At 46.1% G+C, this 12607-nt stretch overlaps 5 protein-coding genes and 2 non-coding genes across 7 annotated transcripts; 3 read left to right on the top strand and 4 right to left on the bottom strand.

Annotated features, from left to right (window-relative positions):
- Positions 1-555: 555 nt before the first annotated feature.
- EDB82DRAFT_279132 (ceramidase) lies at positions 556-1951 on the bottom strand. Its single transcript, XM_025728981.2, has 7 exons — positions 1876-1951; positions 1814-1826; positions 1697-1757; positions 1503-1640; positions 1173-1454; positions 1006-1123; positions 556-957 (listed from the first exon to the last, which is right to left on the bottom strand). Exons 1-7 carry the CDS (start codon positions 1914-1916, stop codon positions 795-797), a joined length of 816 nt encoding a protein of 271 aa, XP_025583294.1. The 5' UTR covers positions 1917-1951; the 3' UTR covers positions 556-794.
- A 114-nt stretch (positions 1952-2065) lies between these two features.
- EDB82DRAFT_510196 (uncharacterized protein) lies at positions 2066-2984 on the top strand. Its single transcript, XM_025728980.2, has 2 exons — positions 2066-2827; positions 2885-2984. Exon 1 carries the CDS (start codon positions 2432-2434, stop codon positions 2783-2785), a length of 354 nt encoding a protein of 117 aa, XP_025583293.1. The 5' UTR covers positions 2066-2431; the 3' UTR covers positions 2786-2827; positions 2885-2984.
- Positions 2985-5492: 2508 nt separating this feature from the next.
- On the bottom strand, positions 5493-6674 carry EDB82DRAFT_510193 (Isochorismatase-like protein). The gene is made up of 2 exons (XM_025728978.2): positions 6433-6674; positions 5493-6176 (listed from the first exon to the last, which is right to left on the bottom strand). The coding sequence occupies exons 1-2, from the start codon at positions 6499-6501 to the stop codon at positions 5562-5564; spliced, it is 684 nt and encodes a 227-aa protein (XP_025583291.1). The 5' UTR covers positions 6502-6674; the 3' UTR covers positions 5493-5561.
- A 274-nt stretch (positions 6675-6948) lies between these two features.
- EDB82DRAFT_t197 lies at positions 6949-7031 on the bottom strand. The gene has a single exon. It is a non-coding gene; the product is annotated as a tRNA-Lys (tRNA).
- A 905-nt stretch (positions 7032-7936) lies between these two features.
- EDB82DRAFT_478812 (cytochrome P450) lies at positions 7937-9653 on the top strand (the record flags this gene model as incomplete). The annotated part of the gene is made up of 3 exons (XM_025728976.2): positions 7937-8194; positions 8245-8629; positions 8674-9653. 3 exons carry the CDS (start codon positions 7937-7939, stop codon positions 9651-9653), a joined length of 1623 nt encoding a protein of 540 aa, XP_025583290.2.
- A 93-nt stretch (positions 9654-9746) lies between these two features.
- EDB82DRAFT_560072 (uncharacterized protein) lies at positions 9747-10491 on the bottom strand (the record flags this gene model as incomplete). The annotated part of the gene is made up of 1 exon (XM_025728975.2): positions 9747-10491. One exon carries the CDS (start codon positions 10489-10491, stop codon positions 9823-9825), a length of 669 nt encoding a protein of 222 aa, XP_025583289.1. The 3' UTR covers positions 9747-9822.
- Positions 10492-11798: 1307 nt separating this feature from the next.
- On the top strand, positions 11799-11898 carry EDB82DRAFT_t209. The gene has a single exon. It is a non-coding gene; the product is annotated as a tRNA-Leu (tRNA).
- Positions 11899-12607: the final 709 nt, after the last annotated feature.

Raw genomic sequence — 12607 nt, 5'->3', positions numbered from 1 at the left:
CACTGCCGATCACGGGGTTGTAAAATTATGCTTAATAGCTCAAAGATAAGGGAAAAACAAGGGGGGGGAATACCGTGGAGTCGGTCATTAAGCTTAAGCCGGGGTTTGATGGTGAGCACGTAATTTGATGGGCTGGTGCAGGTTTTTTCTGCGGAGCCTCATCGGAGACGCGGAGAAGAGATACGAAAACAAGATGAGACAGTCTAGAATGAGATCCTATTTTGGTCACCAGCAGGTAGATGACCGTACTAGGCGGATCAGCGGCACTTAGTAAAGGTCGGGCGATGTCGGCATTTGGATAAAAGGATGATTCCATGCTCTGTGGATCATATGACGCATAAGCTAAGAGAGATTTCCATCTATCTGGTCTGATTCACTCGAATTCCATGTTTCAGTACATCGGTTGGTCCTTCCGATGTCCCGTGAAACGTGGTCCAAAGAGAGCAATCCAAGATTCACATGTTCCGTGTCTGTCCAACTCGAGACAATTCGACTCTTTTGAAGCTGACTTGTGCTGATATTTCTCGCTGTTCGGCAATTGTCTTATCTCTTGGAAGCTACCTCGACAAGACCGGTCTGGTTGGGCGTCGAGGAAGCTATCACTTTCCCGATCTTTCTTTCTTCCGGTTTTCATCCCCAGATCCGTTCCTTTCGAGCTCTTCAAGCATGCCGAGACTGTCGAGTACAAATCATTGGGTACTTGTCAATCGTTCTGATATTCCAGACTCTGTCATGTGACTGATGTCGGGTCTGATCTGTGAGCTCCATATATCTGCCACTCCTTTTTGTCGATTCTACTCTTTCTTCACTGAGTCAGAATTGCCAGACATGAGCTTTACCGCAAGAGGAACCGGCCAAGCAAAAGTATCCGTCGGATCGTCCGTTACTTCTCCCGTCGTGACCACGTCGATGACTGCAACGGCAGTGTACCCTCCAATGGCAGTGAGAACATGCCACCTAATATCTGTTAGTTTTTGCCATAATAATACTAGCTGTTCAACATACCATCCGTGTAATTCGAGGAGGAAAGCGAAAGGTAGACCGATAGTATGCCGTGCACTGGTCAAATAACGACAGGCAAATTCATCGATCAACCAAACAACATAGCCAAAGACAAATGATCCTACAAGTATCAGTTCAGTCCATTGATGCAGTTTGATTATGTTACTCACCAAGGCCAAGTGTGGCAATATTTTGAAAATTCTTCTTAGTGACAGGATCTTTCACCTGCTGGGGTATGACTTTCAATACCCGCGTCGCAATGATATAGACACCTAAACCAAAGGTAGTAGCGTGCAACAGAAACTCATCCATCACCATGTGCGTCACCATAACAATAGTGAATAGTGTCGAAAGAATGATTCCAATGAGTCGAGTCTTTTCAGGCGAAGCTTTGAACGTGAGGAGACGGTAGATAAGAGGTGTGGTGAGCAAGTGCATCGAAAGTTCATCAGCTATGGATAATCAGTATTATGCAGAACAGCCGGATGGGATTTGCCTACACATTTGAGTGTGATACTTCAACGTCATGTGATAGCCAGCAGAACAAATTCCAACACCCATGAGTCCGCAGTATGAGATTAGCCGGGGACCCGTGGGGAACTTGGGTGAAGTCAGCAAGCCATAGAGTCCATATGCCACTAAAAAGGATCGTCAGTTGCAGATCGTCAACCGACGAACGAGAAATCAAACCAACCATATGTAAGACTACTGATGGTGTTGATGAACTCTGCGATATATCGAGTAATCGTATAATCCTATTGTCAAAATGACACGTCAACTTTTGTCAATTGAAATAAATCATGAGAATTACCTCTTCACAGAAACTGCTTGAGTTAGCAATCATTCTTCTACCAATAGATGGACGAAACATACTTTAGATAAGAGGTCTGAGGACCCCAGAATGGTTCAAACATGGCCGCGATACACTCCAAAACAATGATGTTTTTGTTTCTTCCATGTCTTTAATTCTGCCTTCCAAAATGATGTAAAATCCGGGCGGTGAAGAGTAGCAGAATAAAGATACCTCGGAGTCTACGGGATGACGTGCATGTCGTACAAAGCATAAACAATTTCTTCATCTCTAAATTTACATATATTCATTCACTCATTGTTTGAGATATTGGATTGGGATACAATGGTACTGCCAACACATCTACAGTCCTGGAATCGGATCAATTTTCCTGTTCCCTGTCGGGAGAATCTGGCAGTAAAATAATCCAGTGTTCAACGAAAATACTAACAAGACTAATATTGGAGGATTGAACGTTTATTATACAAAAAACAATCTTACTTTTAATCAAGAACTAACTTTGTTATTATTACGGCTATGCGGCTCACTTCCACTCAGTCTATAATCTGACTCAGCAATTCCACATAACAACAATATCCCTCGTTCTACTCAATTCCATCATCAACAAATCCACCCACAATGTCCCTCTCTCTCTTGAAACAATATCTTCCAACCTCTCTCGCTCTGCTCCTCTTCTACGGCAGTGCCTCGCGCTTCACCCACGGCGCAACATCAACCGCATCTTTCTACCAATATCAAAACGACCGCAGTCCCGACGATGGTTCAACCACATCTCGAATAATCCCCATTTGCGATCTTCTTATTGGGGCTGCCATCCTGCGCCGGGGCTTGTCGTGCAAGATTGCCACATGCTTTGTAGCTACCGCCATTAGCTCCGTGGCTGTTCAGCGTTTCTTGGGTGGCTTGGACTACCGAGGAGATTTCTTTCAGGCTGTTTGGGCGACAGTCACCGCTGCTGTTGTTTGCCTGTAGCCCTGGGGTGGTCACATTGACCGATATGTGCGTTTGGTGGTTGTAGGTAGCTGTGGGGAAGACGTTGCGTGCTAGAAGGCGCCCTAACCACGATCATAGTATAGAACGAATCATCGATATAGGCTCAATAACTCTAACGCATCTGGACTTGCCAAGTTCCACCGCGTTTTCCAGTGATTCAGGTTCCCAATTGATATCCAAAGCGTCAATACAGCGTAGTTTGCTGAATTTGTATCCCGGCCCAGCTTCCTGTAGCAACATACCAATGGCTTCCGTGATGAGTGAGCATGTCCGATTCTCGTCACATCCGGGGGAAAGTATGTTAAACCCAGAGTATCTTCTTATGTCATAGCGATTTTGCCAAGTGATAACCAATTTCGTCAGAGACCCTGACAGCATGGAGACGAAAAAATCTGACTCGAATGACCCCAGGTTTTCTGGTTTTGGAAGGAAATATCCCATATCGATTTCGACGGTCCTGAGCTGGGGAAGACGTGATAAACTTCGGCATACCACAGAATTATCAACAGTCTCGTAGCGTCCTCGAAAAGATAGACTCACTTCAGTCAGTCTGTTTGCCCAAGCTAGGATCAGAGCCAAGACGACGTCTATTATGCCGTCATCGATACGATCAATCCAGCCCTCGCTGAACTCGGCGAGATCTGGCATGGTCATTTCTGCTGCTTCTGCCAATTCTGCCAGGGTCTCTGGTCGTAGATTCGCTCGGGTCCCATCGTTGGGGTTTCTTTCCAATACATTCAGAGTACTCAGAGTGTATAATACCAACGTTCGGACTAGCGGACGATGATAGAGGTGTCGCAGGAGGTGTAAAGCCAGTGATCCGACTTCGAATTTGCTGATTCGTCGCCACTTCTAATGGCGTACGAGTAGAGGGAACGCCACTTGTTGTATTCTTTTGTTGACGACAGCAGCCCTACTTAGCTGTCTCTGGTCGTCACAGGTGGCAAGCAGGAAGATCTCCTCGAGTAGCTCGTTGGGGAGGTCTATTAGGCCAGTCATTACTCCCTAAAAGACGAAAATATCAGGTCAGTCTAGGCTACTTAAATTAGATCCCTTAGGTTGTTTATTTTTCACTCCTAGAACTTACCTTGATCTGGGCAGGCAAAGCCGGCGACGTCCTATGTATAACTTAAACAGCCAGCGGAGTCATGTCAGGGAAAAAAAGAAGAAAAGACCGACCTCGCCCTATGGTAATTTCTTTTCTTCCCCTCTTCTCTTTCATCTTTAACCGTTACCTAGTAATCCTTGCATATTTCTTCACCGACGGTTGACCAGCTTTCATAATGAGCGTACCGCGGCCCAACACGGCGGAGATGCAGGACCTCCTCAAGGAATTTCTTCACGGAAATGTCCCGCAACGATACCCGGCGCTGAGAAAGTTACTTGTCACTATTATGACCGCACAACACGACACACTACAGATACACGGCGATCTACAACCCTCCTGCAGAGCGACGTCACGAAAGCTCAGCCTCAGCTAGTGATCGCCGTTAAGGCCTTGCTGAAAGCAAGACCTGGCTATGATAGCCCTACGACACTCCTACCTGCGCATGAAGTTTGAGCAGCGTCGTGATTATGCCATCAAGATCAAAGAACAAATCAAGGAAGCCGATTTTCCAGTTACGTTAACTTCAGTCCATATGGCTGCCTTCTTGACGATGCCTTTAAAGATTCTTGAGAGTACTTAGTGACGACATAATTCCCCCCTTGGACAGGCCCATCACTTCGTGATCTACCTGGATTAGTCCTGTGAGTTATTCTTAGGTTCCCTGTATCAAGTCCTCCTTACTGACGAGTCCTAAGACATGTCCCCGACCACAGCCACACCTTCGCCATATGCCACCTCATACAACACCACAACCAACTGACCTGCCACGACCTTCCGACAATGGTAGCTAGAAAAAGGAGCGAAACTAAGACCAGAAGATCTGGAAAAAGCAAGAAAAGTACAACCAGCACGACATCTTGAGGGAACAGCCGGGCAAGTGCCCCGGATCCCGCGGCGTTTTTCCCGACGAATGCAGACGGCACTATCCACGTCGACCGCGAGAAGAAACTTTGCCGTCAACGCGACAAAAATAGCTGTATCTTCATTCAAACTGTGGAAGAAGAAGTCGCACACACCATTCCACAGTCGTGAAATAATACTGAGGTCGCGAGCATCCGGGAGTTTGAACCGCTCGCACGAAACCGGGACACCGCAAGTATGCAGCAGTGCGGGCTAATAATCACGTACCACTGATCTCCGGTCACCTTTTTCACATTGAAATGTCGTCTGATGATGCCAAGAAATGCAAGGTTATGCTGGATCTTGTCTGGGCCTTGGGTATTGTTGGTGCCATGAATGGCGCGGCCGAGTGACTGGAGCTCCTGCGCGATGATGGTGACTGGGATGAAAGTAAACAGCAACTTGCGGTTGAACAATGGTTGGAAGACCAATCACGATATACAGAGGAACGGTGTATACAATACCAGGAAAGGGTATTAATTTTACACTGGTCGCCAACGCTGTAGATAAACTCTCCTAAGTCTTAGTGTATCAAAACAAATAGCCTAAGAACTAAAGTCTAAGGAGCATAAAGGGGCCAATCTCATCTCTTATACCATACTTCCAAGCTGCATGGAATATGTAAGGCACCAAAACACGCAGTCATATGATCGCGCGAATCGAACAAACCAGACAGTCACTCAACGTTGTAAGTAGGTCAGTTTATTTTCCTTAGACTAGGGTTCTTAGACTACTTATTTTGATATCCTAAGACTTAGGACTACTGAATTTGTCCACGGCGTCAGTGACTAATATAAACTTAATACCCTTCTCCTCCATACCCTTTCTACAATCTTCCCACTTGTCGAGCATGACAGGCTTTGTTCCCTCATTCACTACCCATGTCGAATAGCCCTCTTTGACTGCATCCTCAGCTGTAGCCTTGACACAAAAGTCGGCAGCCAATCCAACGACAAAGACATCGGTAACCTGCTGCTCACCCAGCATAGCAGCAAGACCACTATCGCTCACTTTGAAAGGATCGTAGAAGGCACTGTACATCTCAACCCTCTCATCTTGACCCTTTTCAATAACCGCGTGTAGACGAGAGACGTCTAGCTCAGGGACCAAGTCCGCGCCGGGGGTCCCTTGGACGCAGTGGATGGGCCATAGGGTGGTGGTGTAGCTGCGGGAGGAGTCGCGCGGGTGTGTGATTGTCGTGGTGGATGTGTATGGTTCTGATGATGGGTGATTGCTGGCGAAGGAGATGTGACTGGGTGGGTGAAAGTCTTTAGTTGCGAGGATGAGATGGAAGGGCAGGGCTGTTAGGGTGTTGATTGTGGGAGCGATGGTGCGGCCTTCTGGGACGGCGAGGGAGCCGTTCTGGAGGGATTAGTTAGGTGTCGTGTGTCAATGAGATATGTGAAAGATAGCTTTGGTGGTTCAACAGTGATGAGTTTGGAGTAGTGGTCTTGTTCAATCACATACAATATGTCAAGACCATTCAGCTATACAGTACTCGCTCTGAACCAACCAATACTCCGCCTATGATCCTGGATGAAGCTCTACCTTATGAACAAGATGTCATATGGTAGTTTCATCCACCTACATCGTATCCGTCAATCAAGATCTAACTTACAGGTGGACAAAAGTCTTCTTGGAAGTCGACGATAATGAGAGCGGCTTTGAAGGGGTTTTCGCTCGCCATAATTGTTTTATATCGCAATGTATAGTGAAACGTGCTTCAGGTTATTATACAAACATTAGCGCTTCAAAGTGAATCTCTTAAGAGTGAAAGAGAAGGGGTTGAAGAGGAGAGCCGACGATGACGAGGTGGAGCGAGAGCAGCCTGGTGAGTGCCAGAAACGTTGACCTCTAAGCTTTGGCTACAAAAATAAACACGCTAAAGTGTATAATGTAAATAGCATAAACTGAGCTACTAATTTCGTTCCCGATGATTTTTTCTGCTACCCTCAAACCAGCTGATAAGAAACGGAATTCCGCTTCCTTCGGCCCCGCACTTCCGATGGAGGGGTCATAGGGAACTCGGCCAAACAAAAAAGTTTACAGGACTTTATCTTCGACAAGCAATCGAAATTCACAAAAACATCAAAAAGATATGCCATCGCTTGTTTGCAATCGTTTTTATAGGAACAGCCCGATGCGGGGGTCGAACCCGCAACCTTGAGATCGCGTACTCGTAAGAGTCTCACGCTCTACCGATTGAGCTAACCGGGCGTGGCTCTTGAATTATTGAAAGGAAGTGCTCGAGTTGCGAATCATATTCATGGGAAGAATCAGTACCTTTCCTTGGATAAGTTTTTTTTCGTCGGAGAATGGAGAAGGGTTTTCGGTGGGTGGGCGGAGCGTTTAAATTAGTGAGGTGGACTTTCAGGGACAGCCTGGCTTCTTTGAAGTGGGGATGTGACATGGTAGGAAGGTTACCCTGTACATCCTCGATATTTCAACAGTCGGGACTTCAATACGGGCACAATTACTTGATGTTGGTACATGTTTGCAATTAGTTTGCTGAATAAATATCATTGAGCGCTTGTTTTTTGGAAGCGCGATTAGGCCCTGTTGTGTTATCATAGGCTTGGTACCGTGTGCTTCCATTCGCTAATGAATTGACAACCAACAGTCTTAATCAATAGGATCAACAACTCGTCAAAACTCCATCAACTCCATCACATTCATGGGGTTCTTGGCCTTTATATCATGGACGTATTGAAACAAGATAACCTGGACCCTTTTTCGTACTCGTATCTAAACGATGCAGCAATGGTGCATTCTGCTTACCTTCCTCACCCAATGCATCCGAACCCTTGCCAGCATGTGCATATCGCCATCTCTCACGCGGCACATCTACGCATGAGTAGATATCTATCAACCACGCTTTCTCAATAAGTGCTTACAGCCTATCATGAAGATAACTACCAGCAACATCAGCACTAACTGATCTAAACTGTCCGATACAAGCAAGGATCTGTGGGGGGCAAAACATGGTCCATCCTTTTAGCGATCAGGATTCACGCTAAATCGCTTGCGGATGATGGATGAAACGGTATGGTAGATATAACTCTCTCTCCCCACTGCTTCGACGTAAGCAAGACTGGCTTCTTGTCAATTGGATCTTTCACACAATGTCTGCTGCTTCTAGTATGGACGTAGGGCCTGAGCTGCTGGCTCGTCTGCCCGCTCTGACAAGTCCTCTAGGCATTGCTTCTGTCGCTGCTATTTTACTCATTGCTCTCTTTATTACCGAGAAAATCCTCAGCGTGCCTTATCCCCCGGGTGTTCCCCTAATAAGAGAACCTGAAGGCGCTCGTCGCTTCAGTCTACGTACGCGATGGCAGTACCTCACCAATTGCCAACCCATGTTCTATGAAGCATACCATCAAGTATTTACAATGGCCCTTACTTCTCAGTGACAAAAACTAACAGATTAAAGTATCTCAAACAAGGAAAAGCAGTCGTTCTCCCTGGTTTTGGCGTTAGAATAGAAGTTTTACTTCCCCAGAACCAGATGAAATGGACTATGAGCCAGCCCGACCATGTTCTTGACCAAGGAAAAGCTTTTGCTGAGATTGACCAAGTCTCTTGGTCTCTCGGACACGATAAATATGTCGTCGATGCCTGGCAGGGACTAATTGTAAAGTACGAGATGAACCGCGCAATCGAGGTTGTCGCCAACAGCATGAAGGATGAGCTGCGCGAGGTGTTTGATGAACAATTCGGCACAGACACGGAGAATTGGAAGAAGATCGATCTCACCCCGACGGTCAAGATGATCATTGCGCAAGCTGCTAGTCGCTTTACCGTCGGAGTGCCCCTCTGTATGTGTTCCCCGTCAATTGACCGGACATCGCTGACAATGTAGGCCGAAACAAGGAGTATCTCCAGAATGCTCTCGACACAAATGAACTCTTCATCTTAAATGCAGGTCTAACAGGAGGTCTGCCGCGCATCATCCAACCCTTGACAGGCACCCTCTTTGGCTGGCTGGTCGGCAGTAAGGTGTCGCAGCTCAAGAAGTGGGTTGTTCCTCTGTTGAAGCAACGCGTCGACATGGCCAAGAACCACCCGGAAGAGCCGGAACCACAAGACTTGCTACAAATGATGATCAAATATGCCCTTCGCGAAAGACAAGACGAGGTCGAGAACTGGGACAGCATGGCACGACGTATCGTAGCCCAAAACTTTGGCGCTATTCACAACACACAGCTCCAGGTCATCAATCTCCTCCTCAATGTCATTGGCTCTGATGCCGAGTTCAACACCATTTCTGTCCTGCGAGATGAGATGGACCGCCTTCTCGGTTCTGACGATACGGGCAATTGGACAAAGAGTGCCATTCAATCCATGACTCGCGCCGACAGCGTTTCAAGGGAGTCAATCCGTCTCGGCTCTTTCGGTGGACGCGCAGTCTTCCGCAAAGTAATGACCGACGACTTTAAAACACAGGACGGCCACCATCTTCCCAAAGGAACTCTGCTCTCTTTTATTAGCTTCCCCGCACAAACCGACGACGAACTCTACGAGGACGGCCTCAAGTACGATCCCTTCCGCTTCTCCCGCGCGCGCGAAGAGGCTGCTAGTCGCGGCGACAAAGCGCCCCCTGTTACTTTTGTCACCACGTCCCCAGAATTCCTGACCTTTGGACATGGAAAGCATGCGTGTCCTGGACGCTTCCTAATTGACTTTGAGATGAAGATGATCCTGGCCTATATTGTAAAGAACTACGACATTAAGTTTCCAGACGAGTATGAAGGCAAGAGGCCTTCCAATTATTGGATTGCCGAGGCGAATAACCCGCCAAGCGGTGTTCATATTATGGTTAAGAGACGAGCACAGAAGTAGATATATTACAATAGTAGACAACCACAAAAGAGACATTTATTGTTTGTGAGAATTGTGTGTCGCTTTTATTTTTTAAAGCAGACGCTGGGTATCTTTGTTTGTACATGCAATTCCACCATCAACCAACCAACGCCACACGGTTCAACCATGCCAACCACACCAACAACAATCACCAACTCTCCAATCTCTCCTTTGAGCGTGACCTCAGTTTTTGACCAGCGCGTTTAAATAACTTGCTGTATGTTTTGGGACTGACGACTTTCTCAAGACACCGAGTAAAAGAACAACTAGAATCGCGAGGATTCAATTCATTAACAGGAGAGATCTCAGCGACCTGAGCAACCTCAACAGCATTGACATGAGTCACAGTGCCGGAGGTGACAGAATTTCTCTGACCATTACAGCAATAGAGAGACAAGTAATCATCTCTAAAACTACTGGCCGAGAATGCCTTGGGCTTTGAGTTTGCCTTTGGCGTTGAGTCTGTGTTCTGATACTCGTGCACATGCGCATAGTATGCTGGTACTGGCGCGGGAGGAAGAGACGCAAGTGCACTTTCAGGAACATTGCAGAAGAAGGAGGCTTGTGGTTCAAAGATGCACTCTACTTCTTCATCCTCTTCCTCGTCAGGGTACATGATGCCAAGCCCGACGCCGTCATCTTTAAAGCATGAAGTCATTTTCGTTGCCTTAGCTTTGCGAAAGACTCGCTCAACCTCTTGTCTGTCAGCGTAGTATTCGCTATAGGACTTGCGAGAGGGAGCCGAGCCTTCGTAGAAGTACGACGGATGATCCTTTTGACCAGAAGCATAATAGTAGCTATCTGGAAAGCGGGACATTTTGTAAAGATGAGTGCCCGCAAGGATTATTCTGCAAAATATTAGTAAATGGTTGCGGTAGTCGCAGATCTGTCGACTACCTACAAACAGAAAATAAAGAGTAATGCGTGTTTTTTTTTAATAGCTGCAAGAATACTTGACTGTAGAAAATGACTCTGAAAATGTTAGCAAATTGTCAGTATCGAGAGGCAGACTATTAATTACCAAGTAAAGTGATCAAGAGCGCAGTAGACAGTGATACTAAGGATGAGGCTTGCAACCAAGTGCTCATCGAGATCAGTCCTTTGAAGCTTTTGAAGAGCCTAAGAGCAAAAAAAGTTCTTGTCTGTACTCGAGGGAATCTCGTTCCCTATATAGACGAAAGGTGATTAAGTTTGTTGCTTCTTCGTAATGGTAGCCCTAAAAGATGGGTTAAGAAATGTCAAAGCCCTGATACAGGATGCGTCGAGTTAGAGTCATAAGGGGGATAGAATTGTAGAAGCTTTGGATAAACTACGTATACATGAAATAGAGTATGTGTCCCTATAGTGATCAAGAGGAAAGTGATCATGTGCGAGTCTGACTAACATGAGATGGCGGCCAAGAGTTCAGTCTCGCTTCGAGGCGAACCGAGAGTTGAAGAGGAGATGACGGCCCTTCTTATAGAACTGAAAATATTCAAAGGTTAAGTATTGTTGAGGCACCTTATCAGTCACAAAGTTTGAAGGAAACTACGTAAGTTTGTGGTTCGTCGCTCTACCCTCGGACCGAGAATGCTCAACCCCAAGGATCGTGATACTCAAGACTTCGAGTTGCCCCCACGAAGGGGAAAAAAGAAGGGCGATGTGATAGTTTGGGTTCATGAGGGAGAAATAGATGAGTGGTTGATCCATAGCCTAGCTGGTTTGCTCTGTCATGTTGGGCTGTTGATCGTCCAGGAAGGTGTCTATCGTCCGTGTACACTTTGTTATATTTCGCTTCAAAGTACACGTTACCCTTTCTTATCATAATAAGCAAGAGTGAAAGAGCTAGAGGCGTGGAAAAGGTTTAATGGGAGTCATAAATCGTAACATGAGAGTTCGTTGCTGTGTGAATGCGTAGCCTTGATTGGTGTGTGGCTCGAAGGTATACAATTTGTGGATCCCAAGCCAATTTCTCGGGTGTCTCTACTCAAACACGAGAAGGGAGATATATACAACACATAAATAAATCCAGACATCCTGAAAACATGGTAGTTCTAGGAGTACGATGTTTCTCAAGGAGGGCGGCAGACAAAACCAGGGCTGGGTCTATATTGTCTATTTGCAACAGGTCTTACATCTAAATTCGGTGAGATGGCCGAGTTGGTTATGGCGCCAGGTTAAGGTTAACCTTAACACCAATTTCCTGGTGGAGCAATCCTCCTGGGTTCGAGTCCCAGTCTCATCAGATCTTTTTTTTCCTTTAGGGAAGGGAATATATGTCTTTTCCCCTTTACTTTTTATTTAATCTTTTCTCTCCTCTACTCAATGTCAGTCACGGCAGAATCCATCCAGCCAGAGCTTGGCTAACGAGGTTCTTTTTATAATGTCTTTCAAGACAGCAAACCCCAAGCTATCCATCCCTGCACGATGATTTATTCTCATATCTCTGCAGCTGCGCGCGACTCGCTAGTAACAGAACTTATCATTCTGGCAAACCCTACACCTTGCTTGACCGTACACCCCGCCCATACACTAGCATCATAGACTGCTTCTATTTATCAGTATTTTTACCAAACAGAGCAGAGACAGTCTTTTCGTTTCTCTACCTTGCATGGGTGGGCAGCTAGTAGTAAAGCGTTAGCGTATAAAAATAAATAGTTTAAGAACCAGAGTCTAAGGATCATAAAGTGGCCCACTAATTTCGTCTCTCATGTTTCCAGCGGTCAATTTGAGGACTCGAGAACAGCTCATATAACAAAAAAGGATTAAAATTGACTATTTGGAGCGGTATTAAACTCATGCTACCAATATTTGCATCTTTCGACGACTGTATATGTATGTACGCTTTGCGCGACCTTTCCAGAATGTCCCAATGCGAAAAAACTCCATGTTGTATGACCCATCATCCATCCCAGACCATATGTCGTACATGCTCATCTCTATTCTTTTAAAAC

Source organism: Fusarium venenatum, assembly GCF_020744135.1.
Source record: "Fusarium venenatum strain MPI-CAGE-CH-0201 chromosome Unknown EDB82scaffold_3, whole genome shotgun sequence".
Classification (NCBI taxonomy): Eukaryota; Fungi; Ascomycota; class Sordariomycetes; order Hypocreales; family Nectriaceae; genus Fusarium; species Fusarium venenatum.
Note: the sequence above shows the minus strand (reverse complement) of the source record. Positions and strands in the feature narration are given on the sequence as shown.

What these genes read in the sequence shown, in the direction of transcription:
- EDB82DRAFT_510196 (XM_025728980.2), top strand. Translation starts at nt 2,432, where the DNA reads ATGTCCCTCTCTCTCTTGAAACAATATCTTCCAACCTCTCTCGCTCTG.
- EDB82DRAFT_279132 (XM_025728981.2), bottom strand. Translation starts at nt 1,916, where the DNA reads ATGTTTGAACCATTCTGGGGTCCTCAGACCTCTTATCTAAA. An exon ending in TATTGCCACACTTGGCCTTG is followed by an intron (nt 1,124 to 1,172) that starts GTGAGTAACATA and finishes TGATACTTGTAG; the next exon opens with GATCATTTGTCTTTGGCTAT. An exon ending in CTCCTCGAATTACACGGATG is followed by an intron (nt 958 to 1,005) that starts GTATGTTGAACA and finishes AACAGATATTAG; the next exon opens with GTGGCATGTTCTCACTGCCA.
- EDB82DRAFT_510193 (XM_025728978.2), bottom strand. Translation starts at nt 6,501, where the DNA reads ATGGCGAGCGAAAACCCCTTCAAAGCCGCTCTCATTATCGTCGACTTC. An exon ending in AAGAAGACTTTTGTCCACCT is followed by an intron (nt 6,177 to 6,432) that starts GTAAGTTAGATC and finishes TAATCCCTCCAG; the next exon opens with AACGGCTCCCTCGCCGTCCC.